The 16715-nt window shown below is 37.4% G+C and overlaps 1 protein-coding gene across 1 annotated transcript in view; it reads left to right on the forward strand.

Moving 5' to 3' along the window:
• Nucleotides 1–5969: 5969 nt before the first annotated feature.
• LOC308337764 (eukaryotic translation initiation factor 2 subunit 3, X-linked-like) overlaps nt 5970–16715 on the forward strand; it is a 41402-nt gene continuing 30656 nt past the window's right edge. Inside the window, exons 1-4 of the mRNA XM_080795961.1 lie at nt 5970–6076; nt 6702–6765; nt 8194–8321; nt 8401–8522. Of these exons, the coding sequence (XP_080652087.1) occupies nt 6008–6076; nt 6702–6765; nt 8194–8321; nt 8401–8522 (383 nt within the window). The 5' untranslated portion in view covers nt 5970–6007. The remainder of the gene's footprint in view (nt 6077–6701; nt 6766–8193; nt 8322–8400; nt 8523–16715) is intronic.

Here is a 16715-nt window from a genome sequence, read left to right on the forward strand (position 1 = left end):
TCGAGGGACTACAGTTGACTTTATGAAGCCTGGAGCCATAAAGCCCCTTGGAACTGTTGGCCTTACCAGTAAGAGTAAAGAATATTACTTCCTGGCAGATGCAGGAAGATCAGGATATATTGGGGACCTTGCAAAGAAAGGAATTCACCCAAATTTACAGGTATTGCTGGCAATTCTGATGACAAGTAGGTAGCCTGGCTTCTGGCCTTCTGAAAGTCTATTAAAAGTGCAATCAAAGGGATGCCTGGGTGGCTCAGTTGGTTAGGCCACTGCCTTCGTCTCAGGCCATGATCCCAGGATCCTGGGATCCAGTCCCGCATCCTGGCCACTCTGCCTGCCACTCTGCCTGCTTGTGCACACTCTCTCTCTGACAAACAAATAAATAAATAAAATCTAAAAATGCAATAAGATTACTTGTTAAAAGTTCCAGCAAAGCATGTTTTAGAAAGCTTGTATGATCAATCACTATTCTTGTGGCATGTATATAAATAATTAGGCCAAGTTTGTTAAAAGTTGGGTTGTTTTACAAATTAGTGTTAATTTGGGTGTCTTTGACAGAAATGAGGATGATTTTATTTTTAAAAGATTCATTCAGGGGCACCTGGGTGGCTCAGTGGGTTAAAGCCTCTGCTTTCGGTCCAGGTCATGATCCCAGGGTCCTGGGATCGAGCCCCACATTGGGCTCTCTGCTCCACAGGGAGCCTGCTTCCTCCTCTCTCTGCCTGCCTCTCTGCCTACTTGTGATCTTTGTCTGTTGAATAAATAAATAAAATCTTCTAAAAAAAAAAAAGATTCATTCATTCATTCATTCATTCATTCATTTGAGGGAAAGTGACAGCACTTACCAGGGGAGAGGCAGAAGCAGAGGGAGAAGGAGTAAACATACTCTCCACTGAGCACAGAGCCTGACACAGGTGCTGAAACTCACACCGTGCAATTACAACCTGAGTCCAAAATCAAGAGTCAGATGCTCAGTCTAATGAACCAACGACATGTACCAGAAATGACATAATTTCAGAAAGAAACCCATCTTCACTCTCCCTAATACACACACAGCATGGGGGTACCCACAAACCAGTTTGGTACTACTATCACCACTCCTGCCACTGCCATATTTGGTGAGTTCCAGGACTGCTGGAACAGCCTGTTGCACAAGGGACTTAACTCACTTGCTGTCCTCCTGCTGCTGTGCAGGATTACAGCCAGGTACACCTAATTCTGTATCTCTAGAAGTGGGCACACACCCAGCCACACTTGTTACCAGCATCTCAACCTTGCTACATGACACCTATACGGACAATGATACCATCTTTCACAGCACTGTGACGTCCTATAGTTCCATGCAGTACCTACTGGACATGCACTGCCACTACCCATTAGGTACCTGGACCATACTTCCATTACCTCTCCTGCCTACAGCCTGATATATCCCAAAGTGCTACCCCCCAATGAAGAGGCTGTCAAGATGACCAAACTCAAAGAAAACAGATACCCTAACTACAATTATCCAGCACTGTCCCCAGGGCCTGAGGCCTAGAGACCCCAACAGGGCTCAGGAGCCAGGCTCCAATGCTTAACATGCCTGGCTGTAGCCCTGGTGCTCTGCAAAGGCAGAAGAAAGTTCTCTTGAAACTCCCAATGCCAGCAATCTCATGCTCAATGGGAACCAGTGCAAGGGCACTTGCATTGGGGACCCTACAACATACTCTCACCATGCTTCCCCAGGAAAAGGTCAGCTGGAACCATGGCCACGTTGCTATGATAAGACCGGGCGCCTAAGATCGTTGGCTCTGTGTTGGCCACACACACATATCCACAAACACCAGGACATGAACACACAAGCTGCTGCATTCAGCCCTAGCCCCAAAGGCCTAAATCTTAGGGGTAAGGACTGCCTGGGACACCCCCAGATTTTTGAAGAGAGAATAAAGTTAACGTCTTTAAAATAAAAGTTTCAATAACATACCTTTGCGGATGTTAGATTCTATTCTGATGAATTAACTTTGCTCTTGTTTGTCTGTAAAATTGGTCTGGATCCTGAATTATCCCGGTTTCCTCAAGTACCTGACTGAGACTCTCCAAACTAAGATTCCAATCTGGCTCCCATTTTATTGACATGGGATCATCAAGGACTAAAAGTGCCCTTTTTCCAGAAACCCTGCAGAATGAAGCTGGACAACACGAGGGAAACTTCAGAGAAATTGCCACAACAGCGCATATGTAAAGAGCTCTATGGGCCACTTAAAGGGATTACCACAGAAATCTGAAGTACAAACCAGAAAAACCCATCAGATTGCTGCTGCCTACTCCCATTCCATCTGAGGATGCTTGGAGCCTGACATCTAGAAATCACACTGCCAGCACTCGGGATTCAGACAATGGGTTTATAACTTGCTCCAACCATTAACTTACGCTTTTTCTGTTGTTTCTGCTGTGTCCATCCATATTAATTACTTGACTCCTTACACAACATAGGCCTAGCTTTGAAAGGCTGCCTGCAGGGCCACCTCCTAAAATGAGAATACTGTTTAACTAAATTACACTAAGCCTGGCTCACAAGATACGGAACAACGTCTTACATGAGGTCAAGAGAGAATAGTCAAACTCCAAAACTTTACCCCATTTCAACAGGAAGTAGCCACAGTAGCAATCCTCCCAGTTCAAGATTAAGAGATGATCATAACTCAGGGGAAAACTAGAACTGTGTCCATAGGGTTAATGAGGTTGGAACTGATGAGAACAAAGGCAAAAGAAATGTAGATAAAATTAAATTTCCAGGGTGCCTGGGTGGCTCAGTGGGTTAAGCCTCTGCCTTTGGCTCAGGTCATGATCTTAGAGTCCGTGGACTGAAGCTTGCCAGGCTCTCTGCTCAGTGGGGAGACTGCTTACCCCTCTCTCTGCCTAATTGTGATATGTTTCTCTCTCTCTCTGTCTCTCTGTGTCAAATAAATAAATAAAATCTTTAAAATTTTTTTAATTAAATTTCCATACAATCTGTAGCCTATTTGCAAATACTTGATACAGAGAAAGTACGATCCTCCTCAAGGAGCTCACAAGACCTTAAAGTTAAGGCTTTGGTAGAGACAAAGGCTTGATAATACCCAGATCTGCAGGATCCTGTAAGTCTTCCTCAACATAAGACAATCCTTTTAGAAACTTCCTTTATCTCTATAATCCCTACCCACAATACACATTAACGATCTTCCTTCAAACATACTACCCACAATACACATTAACGATCTTCCTTCAAACATACAACCCACTGATCTACATCTGAAGATCTTATGACTGTTTTACTATTTTACCAAACAATAGTATGTAACTTTATCTTAACAGCAGCTAGCCCCTCAAGGTCTTAGAAACCTTGCTTCCAAATTCCTCAGGGACTTAAACTATCATTATTAACTCCCCACTAATTAAAGTCACTCCTCATAATCCCAGTGTAGCTCTTTCTGCCCATGGGTCCTATCCCTGTGCTTTAATAAAAACACCTTTTTGCTCCAAAAACATCTCAAGAATTCTTTAACTGTTTGCTCCGTTTGCTCCACATCCCATCAGAAACTAGCAGAAGTTAAGCTTGTTTTTCAAAGAACCATTTTCCCCTATCAGCTACTGTGTCTTTTCAGACCCCACTAACAAACCCACTAGCTGTCTCTACAGAAGCCTGGACTCAAGATCAACGTGCAAGATCAATGGATGCAGTTCTAGGCTATGAATTAGCAAAGACCTATATACAACAGATAAGAAGTCCAAGACTTCACCCAACTTAATAAAGCCCTTAGAGCATATCCATGGTCTTCTTCTTATCATAAGATAACCTCTTGATGACAGGGGATGAATTTAGACTCATTTTGATGTTAAGTCTCCACCCAAAGGTAAATATGAAATATATGTTCTGTATATGTTTACTCAATATTCATGCTTCATTTTTCCTCATGAATAATCACGAATGTTCCTACCCTTTTATCAAGATGAATATGAAAGATTTTTTAAGTCTATTCCAACATCACATTAGTTCCTTCAAATTGTAGTTACTGTAATTGTACTGTCCATGTATCTTTGTTATAAATGTTATATCAAATGTAAAACTATACAATCTAAACCAAGCACATGTACTATTTTTGCTTATCAGTTAGACTTAATAGAAAACATGTATCATTTTTAAGCTTCCCACCATTTACATTCCAGTCAGATCCCCTAACAATAAGCTTTAGGTAAAATTTTTTAAAAAATACATATATATATATATATATATATACACATATATATATATATAAATAATTACATGTAACAAGGACTTAATGAACACAGGGCAGACATGCCAATCACCCTGGCACCAATGGGCATATAATTGATTACCAATGCTTTTTGAGAAAAGATTATTGACCAAAAGGAGTAAATGATAAATAAAGGAAATTTCGAAATTTTAATTCATGAACTCTGGAATGCAAAGGAAGCTGTCCTGTAACATTTACCAAAGTTAGAATGGCTCAGCAAAACCTCAAAGCATGGGCTGTATTTTTGCCCTGAGCACCACTGGACAGCTGTATCATTAAAGGAAATAAGCAAAAAGGACCATTCTAAACAGAAAAATATGAAAAAGGAAACCAACCTGGTTCTCTTAAGACTAATGTCATAGTGATGCATATACTACTAACTTGAGATAAAGTCTGAAACTATCTGGAATTTCCTTTGTCTAAAACTTTTAAGTAAAAGTTGTATGTATTCCTGCACAAAATGTTCCTTCTCAAGAATATTTTCTTCTTTATGAAGATGGAGTTTTATGGGCAGCTATCCTAAGTTGGGCTCAAATAAAACTTTCTATCAGAAATTCTAGTAATATTTTTCAATTTTCAAAAACAATTATATTAATTTACTCTGAATATTTCTCTAAAGGCCTAATAAAACGCATCTCCTTACCCTCATTTAGGGAGGCAAAGGTGAGTGTTAACAAGTTCACTTGATGTAGTCTGTCCATAAGTCAACAAGAACCAGGACCCACTTTGGTTCTGCCACAGTTTTATAATTAAATTTTTAAAAAAGAGTGACCACCTAATAATCTTGGGAACTCTGTGAAAGGAGCATATGAAGAGTCTTAGGTAACTCAATTTTGGCCTCCTCCATGTATTTTTTTGTCAGAAGGGTGCAAAAATGATGTAATACAAACATCAATCACTACTTGGCCACCCAGGGAAAGCTACTTTCCAAATATTTTCACGTTTTAAAAATGAGATAAATTAAGTAGAGCTAAATTTTAAAAAATTAAATATAGTTATTGATATTTAAAAATATCATTTAAAGTGACTTTCTTGAATCTGCTTTTTACAAACATTCGGGCTCTCTATGGTACTTAAGATAAATACATTGAATGCGGTGATAGGAGGTGATGAAAACTTATTTAGATATCTGAAAACAAACTAAAGACTTTGGTTTTGCCATCCCTGGGTTCCTGAGGACTTCACTGAAACCTCCTTAGACATCGCCCTCCCTCAATACGCCAAAGTATGAACAGTTTTTGGGGCGTTAGTAGGTCTGCACGGCACTCTTCCAGCCAACCACCCAGATGCAGGGAGGCAGGCCTGGAACCCATGTTATTAAGTTACGGATTTAGAAAAGAAACTTCACTGTTCACGATCATACCCCAGAACTCCGCCTTAGGAAATGGAAATGACCAACGGCCATGTCAATTGCGTCACTCACCTCGCAGGACTGACGAGAAACGTTCGACTTTGTAGGGTTGCCTTCAGAGTTGCCTGAACAAGTATCCTTCATCTCTGCGACGGACAGATTCCCAAAGTTTGCTCTTATTTTTTAGTTACGTATGCCAGCAAGTATTATGTAAATGTAGGCGGAAAGAAGTCCAAACACAGAGGCCCTTGCTGCACCCGCCATCCTTCTATGTCAGGCGTGGACCCTGGTTGATCTTCCGGTCTCCGCTTCTACGACACAAGGGGACCTGCGTTCCGCCCGACAACCGTTGGGATGACTTCCTTCTCCTCGGAGCACGATGGCGGATGGCGAGGCTGGAGTAACTCTGGGGCAGCCGCATCTTTCTCGCCAGGATCTCTCCACATTGGTAAGGTTTCGTTCTGCGATACGCAGAGAGAGTTCAGGAATCGGGATAACCCGCCTTCCCAGCAGTCATTCAGACGGGACAGTGTTGAACTGTCAGGACAATGGGTTAGGAGGAAAACGCTACAGCCGGACCCTTGCGCTTGCGCTTCTGTCTGCACTTCTCCTTGTCTTCGAGATCAGTGAGCTGTTGTGAGATCGTTGGGAATTCAAGACCCGTAAGGATTATGCTCAAAAGTATGCTGTTCAAATGTCACTAAGATTTTTATCTCTGAAGGTCTGAGAAAAGCATATATTAAACAGATTAAGTTTTGCACCTTTAAAGGGCTGGGAAGGGACCGTTTCTGAGGACTCCTAAAATTTAGGGCCTTTGCTTTTCAAGCAGACGTTGGAATTTTTCTTTTAAGCACAAACGCTTTTAGCATTTATTAGCCTGGTCATTCTGTTTCCGGAATAAAGACACCTTTTGTAGTAAAGTATTTGTTTTGTTTTGTTTTCCTTTTCTTTTGGTTTTGTTTTGTAACCAGTATGGAGTTGAATTGATGGTGGCGAGCTGTACAAAGAAAAACCGAAATCAGACTCCTGGTTTGTATTACGCTAGGTACATTTAATAAAATGTTTCATTGCAGGATATTACCAAATTGACCCCACTCTCACAAGAAGTTATCAGCAGACAAGCCACAATTAACATAGGTAAGCAAACTGATTGCATACAGTATTAAACTTTGAAGTCCTGAGTTCACTATTATCCAATAATGCTTTTTAATCACTTGTACAAATAACTGAATTACAGAAGGATTCATATATATATAAACATTTATATATATAAATTACATACTATATGTAAATTCATATATATGTTCATATATATACACACACACGGAATGATATATTTCCATATATATACAAAATGAAATTGAGCCACAAACAAACCTGCTAGAGTTCCTTCAGAACACAGTGACTTCAGCTCACCTTGATGGCAATCCTTAAGCCTCTCCCTTCAGCTCAGGTCATGATCCCAGGGTCCTGGGATGGAGCCCCACGTAGGGCTCCCTGCTAAGCAGGGAGCAGGATCCTCCTCTCCCACTCCCCTTGCTTCTGTTCCCTCTCTCACTGTCTGTTTCTGTCATATAACTAAAATCTTAAAAAAAAAAAAAACCCACAATGAATTCTCTTCATGTCTGGCTTAAGAAGCAAGTGTTACAAAAATACATAGATGGGGACACTTAAGTGGTCCAGTGGCTTAAACCTCTGCCTTCAGCTCAGGTCATGATCTCCTGGGACCCAGTACCATGGAGCTCCCTGCTCAGGGAAGTCTGCTTCTCCCTCCCTCTCTGTGGTCTCCCCTCTCTCTCTTTCTCTCAGATAAATAAAACAAAGTCTTTTTTTAAAAACTACTGGAAATATATTTTTTAAAAAGACATAGATTTGTGAAAAAACAGTATGTCCTACGGATAAGGTTGTGCATAAACCAGAGGTTAAGGAAGCCCTAAAATGCTAATGAACACAGGATTATTGTTAAAACAGGTCTTCAAAAGTCTTTATATGTTATTATTAAGTAAATATTTTTCTTAATTGGCAGCTTCCTAATTTACAACACAAGTTACTTGGTTGACTGTAAAATTTGGATATTTTACGGTTTATACGGATAGTAAAACCTATTAAGACTCATAGTTATGAAGAACTTGGAAAACATTATACCACTTCTAAAGTATATTTAATTATCGTAATTAAACACTGTTTTCTGATTTTTATGGGTTCTTTTTTTTTAATCTCATTTTTATGCATAATTACCTCACTCAAAATACTGGTAAGTTTCTAAGTACACAAAACTTTGTATATTTTTCAATGATTTTTATTTCAAGAAGTTATTTTTTTTTTCTGGATCAGCAATACACTTAGCAGCTTATGTTAACACACTGAGTGTGTTTGTATACAAGCTGGGTATTTAGATACTTATCTTTGGTCTTGTTTCAGGAAAGTTTTGTGTAGAAGTGTATGTAGAAGGAAAAATTCATTATTGATTATAGATTGGCATATTTATAATGAGTTATGCATTTGGTTTCTCTAACTACACTAAAATATTTGGTGTAATTAATTAATTTTTTTGTTTTTTTGTAGGTACAATTGGTCATGTTGCTCACGGAAAATCTACAGTTGTAAAAGCTATTTCTGGAGTTCACACTGTCAGATTCAAAAATGAACTGGAGAGAAATATTACAATTAAGCTTGGATATGCTAATGCCAAGGTACATAAGATGTGCAAGTAGAAACTATGTTACTTGTCAAACATGCAGACGGCAATTTCAACCTTTTCATTGATTTCAGATTTATAAACTTGATGATACAAGTTGTCCTCGGCCAGAATGTTACAGATCCTGTGGCAGTAGTACACCTGATGAGTTTCCTACAGATATTCCAGGGACCAAAGGGAACTTCAAACTAGTCAGGTGATTGTTTTTGTAATAAACATGCTTGTTTGTCTTGTGCTTATTTAAATATGTGATAGAGATATTAAACAATGATTAAAACCAAAGCTTTTTTTTTTAACAAATTCATATGTAAATCTTGATACATATGAATTTGTTTTGATATTTTGAAGTGTTTTCTAGATAAGAGTTTATAATACATAATTATTTAATAACAGTTTTTTAAATGTATATTATATAACAAGAGATAGAAAGGCTCATATTTAAAATGTATTATGTATGTGCAGATTCTCTAAAGAATTACATGTAAACATGAAACCATTACATTTGGTAGTTTCTTTTTCTGGACTTTTGTTTTCAACATTGTTGTTTCTGTTTCCTACCAGAAGAACAAAGACATTCTTAATTATTTCTCTCTGATTCCTTTGATAGTCTGCTATTTTAGGAATGTTGCATTCCTTGATTCCTCAAAAGACAATATTGACATACACCAAGTGATATATATGGGTACCCAGTGGAAGTTTAGGTCATGAAGATATAAATATATAATTTTTGAAAACGGTAACAGTTTTGTTTACATGGCATATTTTTTGTTTTTAAGGTAAGCTCTCACCTTTCTACATTAGACTGGCAATCCCAAATGGTTTTTCAAGATGCTAGAGATTTTTCAACAAATTCCTTTTTTGGATGACAGTTCCTATTCTGTAACAGTTGTGTTGTTTTCCCCAAACCAATCTAATTTGTTTCAGATGATCACAGTTTTACCTGCTGAAAGCTATTAAAAATCTCCCATACTTTTTTTTTTAATATGAATTTTAAAATTAAAATTTACAGTCAAAATCTATAAATCCTTAAGGTATATTTTAGTAATTTTTTCATGTAAGGATTGTATGTACCTAAAATTATAAATCTTTGCACATGCAGTCTTCTTATATTTTTCAACAGTTCTCCTGTATTATATTTCTTTCATTTTTAATTTTGATAAATTTAGCCTTAAAGGAAGTTGGGAAGGTGGCAGCGAGAATTCCTGACCCTTTTTCCCCACAGTTGCATTATTGTGTCGAGTCAAAGCATAACCTCTAAACAAGGAACTCGATATTGGCATAAAGTGGGTTTGTATGTTCACCATATTTTTCATGTATCATGTATCCATTACTATAATTAGCACTACTTTACATATATAAAACTGGGGGTTTTGTTGTCTTTACAACAAAAGGGGTTGTTGTTGTCTTTACAGATGTTTTTGATTGACGTAAAATTATGAAGAGAGATAACTGTACAGATACAGTTCAACTATTTTTGACTAGTGTGTACACCTAAGTAACCAACATTCCAAATAAGACATAGTACATTTCATTCCAAAGAATTCCCTTGTGCTTAGCCCACAATGGTTAATCACTTTCTAAATTTGTATCACCAGAAATTAGTTTTGTTTGTTGTGAGTTCATATGAAAGAGATGACATTGCATGTACTATTCTGTGGTTAGATTCTCCAATTAACATAATGTTTTTGAGAATATTTTTTGAAAATTTCTTTTGCTGTATGATGAATCAGGAATTTATTTTCTATTGCTAATTAGTGTTCCACTGTATGAATATACTAGTTTCTTTATCACTTGTCAGGAAACAAATGAGTTATTTCTGGGTTTTGGCAGTTTTAGTAGAGCTGCTATGAATATACATAAGCACTCTGTTTTGGACAAAAATTAAAATACCTGTTCAGTAAATACCTAGGAGTAGAGTTGTTGGGATATGGATTAAGTGTATGTTTAACTTTGTTAGAAAATTCCAAGGAGTTTTCCATAGTTTTGTATGAATTCACATTCTTTACCAAATTATATGAACATCTAATTTGTCCCACATCTTTCCCAATACGTGATTATTTCATTCTTTAAAACTGTCTTACAGGGGCGCCTGGGTGGCTCAGTGGGTTAAAGCCTCTGCCTTCAGCTCAGGTCATGACCCCAGGGTCCTGAGATTGAGCCTCACATCAGGCTCTCCGCTCCATGGAGAGCCTGCTTTCTCCTCTCTCTCTGCCTGCCTCTCTGCCTACTTGTGATCTCTGTCTGACAAATAAATAAATAAAATCTTTAAAAAAAAAAAAAACTGTCTTATATATTTAATCTTTAAAATTCTAGAGGGTAAAAGAAGAGCCCAAAAAATAAAGAATAAAAAAAATAAAATTCTAGAGGGTGTAGGATGTTATCTCATTACACTTTTAGTTTCTATTTCTCTGATGAATAAGGATACTGATTACCATTTATTTTCATATTGACATTAATGTCTCCCTTTTTTTTTAATTTATTGTTTTTTTTATTATATTCTGTTAGTCACCATACAGTACCTCATTAGTTTTTGGTGTAGTGTTCCAAGATTCATTGTTCATGCCTCCCTTGAGTAATTTTGGGCTCAAGTTTATCAGTTTTGTTTATTTTTTTTTTAGAATTAAACTTCTTATTTTTTATCTTTCAGCTGTAAGATTTTCCTAATATCTTCTCAATAGAAATCACGACACATGTACTGCAAATACTTTCTTCATATGTAATTTCCTTTTCCTATTCACAGTGATTTTTAATGTGCAGAGGTTTCCCATTTTGATGAAGTCTGATTTTTTTTAAGAAAAGTTTTTTTGCATCCTCTGTAAGTCATCTTTTCTATCATAAGACAGGTTAAATAGTCTCCTGTTACTCTTTTTTCTAAATGCTTTATAGATTATTTTTTGTCTTTAGTTCTATGAAATATTTCAAATTGATTTTCATATATAAGGGTTGGGATTTTTTTCCCACACAATTATATACTTGTTCCAATATGAGTTGTTGAAAACTCTTTTATTTTTATTTCTGTCATTCTGTTTCATTAGTATTTACATTTATGTGTGAATTTTTTTCTGGACATTACTCTCTTTTGGTGCTTATAATAATGACATAATATCTTGAATACTGTAATCTTATTTCTTTTCAATTTTTTACTTAAATACAACTATATAACATATACAACATTATTAGTATTACAGGTAGAATTCAGTAATTCATCAGTCTTACATAACACCCACACTGCTCAGTACGTCACTTAATACCCTTCACCCAGGTACCACATCCTTTCACCCACCTCCCCTCCAGCAACCTTCAGTTTGTTTACTAGAGTTAAGAGTTTTTTATGGCGGTTGTCTGGGTGGCTCAGTCGGTTGAGTGTCTGCCTTTGGCTCAGCTTATGATCCTGGGGTCCTGGGATCAAGTCCTGAGTTGGGCTCCCTGCTCAGTGGGAGTTTGTTTCTCCCTCTTCCCTCTCCTTTTATCCCTCCCCCTACTCAAGCTTGCTCTCTGTCAAGTAAATAAATATTTTTTTTAAAAGTCTTATCATTTGTCTCCCTCTCTGTTTTTGTCATCTTATTTTTCCCTCCCTTCCTCTATGCTCCTGTTTTGTTTCTTAAGTTCCACGTATGAGATCATATGATCATTGTCTTTCTCTGATTTGACTTATTTCACTTAGCATAATACTGTCTAGTGCGATCCATGTAATTGCAAATGGCGATATTTCATCCTTTCTGATGGCTGAGTGGTAGTCCATTGTATATATGTATACCATGTATTTATTCATTGATCTGTCAATGGACATCTGGGCTCTTAACACAGTTTGCCTTTTGTGGCCATTGCTACTATAAACATTGGGGTGCAGGTGCCCCTTCAGATCACTACATCCTTATCTTTGGAGAAAATACCCAGTAGGGTAACTGCTGGGTCATAGGGTAGCTCTATTTTTTCTATAGGATATCTCTATTTTTCTATTTTTAATGTCTTGAGAAACCTACATACTGTTTTCCAGAGTGGCTGCACCAACTTGCATGCATTTCCATCAACAGTGTAGGAGGGTTCCCCTTTCTCTGCATCACCTTCAACATTTGTTTTTTGCTGTCTTGTTAATTTTCACCACTCTAGGTGGTGTAAGGTGGTATCTCGTTGTGGTTCTGATATGAATTTCCATAATGTTGAGTGATATTGAACATTTTTTCATGTGTCAGTGGCCATTTGTATATCTTTGCAGAAATGTCTTAATGTCTTCTGCCCATTTCTTAGGACTGAGTTATTTGTTCTTTGGGTGTTGAGTTTGATAAGTTCTTTATAGATTTTTAGGTACTAGCCTTTATTTGCAAATATCTTCTGATTGGTTTTGTTGACTGTGATATTTGTTTTGCAAAAGCTTTTTATCTTGACGAAATCCCAAAAGTTCATTTTGCCTTTGTTTCCCTTGCCTTTGGAGACATGTCTAGCAAGAAGTTGCTGCAGCCAAGGCCACAGAGGTTGCTGCCTTTGTTCTCTAGGATTTTGATGGATTCCTGTGTCACGATTAGGTCCTTCATCCATTTAGAGTCTATTTTTCTGTATGGTATAAGAAACTGGTCCAGCTTCATTCTTCTGTGTGTGGCTTTCCATTTTCCCAACACCATTTGTTGAAGAGATGTCTTTTTTCCATTGGGTATTCTTTCCTGCATTGTACATCCCTTTGGCTGTTTTGGGTCTGTTATGGTTCCATACAAATTTTAGGATTATTGTTCCAGCTCTGTGAAAAATACTGATGGTATTTTGATAGGGATTGCATTACAATATAAATTGCTCTAGGTAGTGTAGACATTTTAACAATATTGAGTTCTTCCCAGTTGATGAGCATGGAACATTTTTCCATTTCTTTGTGTCTTTCTCAATTTCTTTCATGACTGTTGTATAGTTTTCTGAGTAGAGATCTTTTGGCTCTTTGGTTAGGTTTATTCCTAGGTATCTTATGGTTTTGGGTGCAATTGTAAAGGGGATCAACTCCTTAATTTCTCTTTCTTCTATCTTGCTGTTGGTGTATAGAAATGCAGCTGATTTCTGTGCATTGATTTTATATCCTGACACTTTACTGAATTCCTGTATGAGTTCCAACAGTTTGGGAGCGGAGTCTTTCAGGTTTTCCACATAAAGTATCATATCACCTGTGAAGAAGGAGAATTTGACTTACTATTCAGATACATTTTATTTATTTTTGTTGCATGATTGCCAAGGCTAGGACTTCTAGTAATGTGTTGAACAACAGTGGTTAGAGTGGGCTTCACTTTCCTGTTCCTGAACTTAAGGAAGAAGCTCTCAGTTCTTTCCCATTGAAAATGATATTTACTGTGGACTTTCCATAAATGGCTTTTATGATACTGGTGTATGCTCATCACACATCATCATATACCTGTATCCTTACATTGTAAAGAGTTTTAATGGAGAAAGAATGTTGTACTTTGTCAAATGCTTTTTCTATATCTATCAAAAGGATCATATGGTACTTGTCCTTTCTTTAATTAATGTAGTATTTGCGGATGTTGAACCAACCTTGCAGCCCAGGAGTAAATCCCACTTGGTCATGATGAATAATCATTTTAATATACTGTTGGATCATATTGGCTAGGATCTTGTTCAGTGTTTTGGGATCCATGTTCTTCAGAAATAATTGGTCTGTAATTCTCCTTTTTGGTGAGATCTTTGGTTTTAGTATCAAGGTAATTCTGGCCTCATAGAAGGAGTTTGGAAGTTTTCCTTCCATTTCTATTTTTGAAACAGCTTCAGCTGAATAGATGATTTCTTTGAATGTTGGTAGAATTTTATGGGAAACCATCTGACCCTGGACTCCTGTGTGTGGAAAATTTTTGATTATTTTGTCGTTATTTCCTTGCTGGCAGTGAGTCTGTTTGTTTTCTATTTCTTCCTGGTTCAGTTTTGGTGGTTTAGATGTCTCTAGGAATGCATCCATTTCTTCCAAATTGTCTAATTTGCTTTCATATAGTTGCTTATAATGTGCTCTTATAATTTTTTGTATTTCTTTGGTGTTGGTTGTGATTTCTTCTCTTTCATTCATGATTTTATTAATTAAGGTCCTTTCTCTTTTCTTTTTGATAGGTCTGGCCAGGGGTTTATCAGTCTTATTAATTCTTTCAAAGAACCAGCTCCTAGTTTTGTTGATTTGTTCTACTATTCTTTTGGTTTCTATTTCATTGATTTCTGCTCTAATCTTGATCATTTCTCTTCTCCTGCTGGGTTTAGGCTTTCTGTGCAGCTCTTTCTCCAGCTCTTTTAAGTGTGGGGTTCTTACATACTTTCCTCTTAGGACTGTCTTTGCTGTGTCGGGAAGGGTTTGAATGGTTGTGTTTTCATTTTCATTTGTTTCCATGAATTTGTTAAATTCTTCTTTAATTTCCTGGCTGAGCCATTCACTCTTTAGTATGATGCTCTTTAGCATACATGTATTTAGTTCTTTCCAAATTTCCTCTTATGATTGAGTTTCAGTTTCAAAGCATTGTGGTCTGAAAATATGCTGGGAATGACCCCAGTCTTTTGTACCCGGCTGAGACCTGATTTGTGACCCACTATGTGACATATTCTGGAAAATGTTCCATGTGCACTCAAGAGGATTGTGTATTCTGGTGCTTTATGAAGAAATACTCTGACTATATCTGTTAAGTCTTTCTGATCCAGTGTGTCATTCAAAGCCCTTGTTTCCTTATTAATCTTATGCTTAGATGATCTGTCCTTTGCTGTGAGTGGGGTGTTAAATTCCCCTACTATTATTGTATTATTATCATCAGTATGTTTCTTTAATTTTGTTGTTAATTGGTTTATATACTAGTTCCCATGTGTTCACATGTTCCCATGTGAGGGGCATAAATATTTACCATCGTTATATCTTCTTATTGGACAGCCTGTTTAATTATGATATAGTGTCCTTCATTTCTTATTACAGCCTTTGGTATAAAATCTAGTTTACTGACATAAGGATTGCCATCCCAGTTTTCTTTTGATATCCATTCACATTATAAATAGTTGTTCACCCTCTCACTTTGAACCTGGATATGTCTTTGGGTCTAAAGTGAGTCTCTTGCAGACAGTGTATCAATGGCTCTTGTTTTTTTATCCAATCTGATACTATGTACCTTGTTATTAGAGTATTGAGCTCATTTACATTCAGAGTAACCATTGAAAAGTAGAAATTTAATGTCATTGTATTACCTGTAAAGTCACTCTTTCTTTGTATTGTCTCTGTTCTTTTCAGGTCTGTGGTACTTTTGGTCTCTCTCATCACTTAAAGAATCTCTTCTAGTATTTCTTGCAGGGCTGCTGTAGTGTTCCCAAATTCCTTACTTGTTGTTCGTGGCAATTCTAGACCTCTCCTTCTCTTTGGAATAATGGCCTTGCTGGATCAAGGATCTTTGGCTGCAGATTTTTCCCATTTATAACAGTGAGTCTAAAATGCCAGTCCTAGAGCACCTGAGTGAGTGCTTCTCGATTAAGCAGCTGCCTTTGGCTCAGGTCATGATCCCACGGTCATGGGGCTGCTTGCAAGCCTCCTTCTCCCTCGCTCTCTGCCTGCCTCTCTGCCTACTTGTGCTCTCTGTCAAATAAATAAAATCTTTAAAAAATATATAATACCAGTCCTTTCCTGGCCCGCCAGGTTTTGTGGACAGGTCTGCTGCCGGTCATCTGTGTCTACCCTTGTTAGTTCAGGACCTGGTCTCCTGAGCTGCATTCAGGATTTTCTCTTTGTTTCTGAAATTTGCAAGCTTCAATATTCTATGTTGGGGCATTGACATATTAGCATTGATTTGGGGGGAGGTTTTCTGTGCCTCCTGGACTTGAGTACCTACCCAGATCATGGAAGTTCTCAGCTACAATTTTCTTCTGGGATCCCAATAATCTTAATAATGTTTTGCTTTATGGTAACGCTTATCTCTCAAATACTCCCCTCATGATCTAGTAGTTGCTTCTCTTTCTTTTTCTCAGTTCTTTATTCTCCATCATTTTGTCTTCTGTATCACTAATTCTCTCTTCTTCCTCATTTATCCTAGTAGTTAGAGACTCCCTTTTTTATTGCATCTCAGTAATGGCATTTTAAAAAAAATATTCTAATCTTTTTTTTTCTTTAAGATTTTATTTATTTATTTGACAGTGAGAGAGAGCACAAGCAAGGGGAGTAGGCAGAGGAAGAAACAGGCTTCCCACCAAGCAGGGAGCCCGAAATGGTGCTCAATCCTAGGACCCTGGGAATGTGACCCGAGCCAAAGGCAGCCACCCAACTACTGAGCCACCCAGGCGCACCAGTAATGGCATTTTTTATTTCAACTGATTAGACTTTAGTTCTTTTATTTCTCCAGAAAGGATTCTTTAGTGTCTTCTGTGCTCTTTTCAAGACCAGCTAGTA

This window comes from Martes martes, assembly GCF_963455335.1.
Source record: "Martes martes genome assembly, chromosome: Y".
In the NCBI taxonomy this organism is placed as follows: domain Eukaryota; kingdom Metazoa; phylum Chordata; class Mammalia; order Carnivora; family Mustelidae; genus Martes; species Martes martes.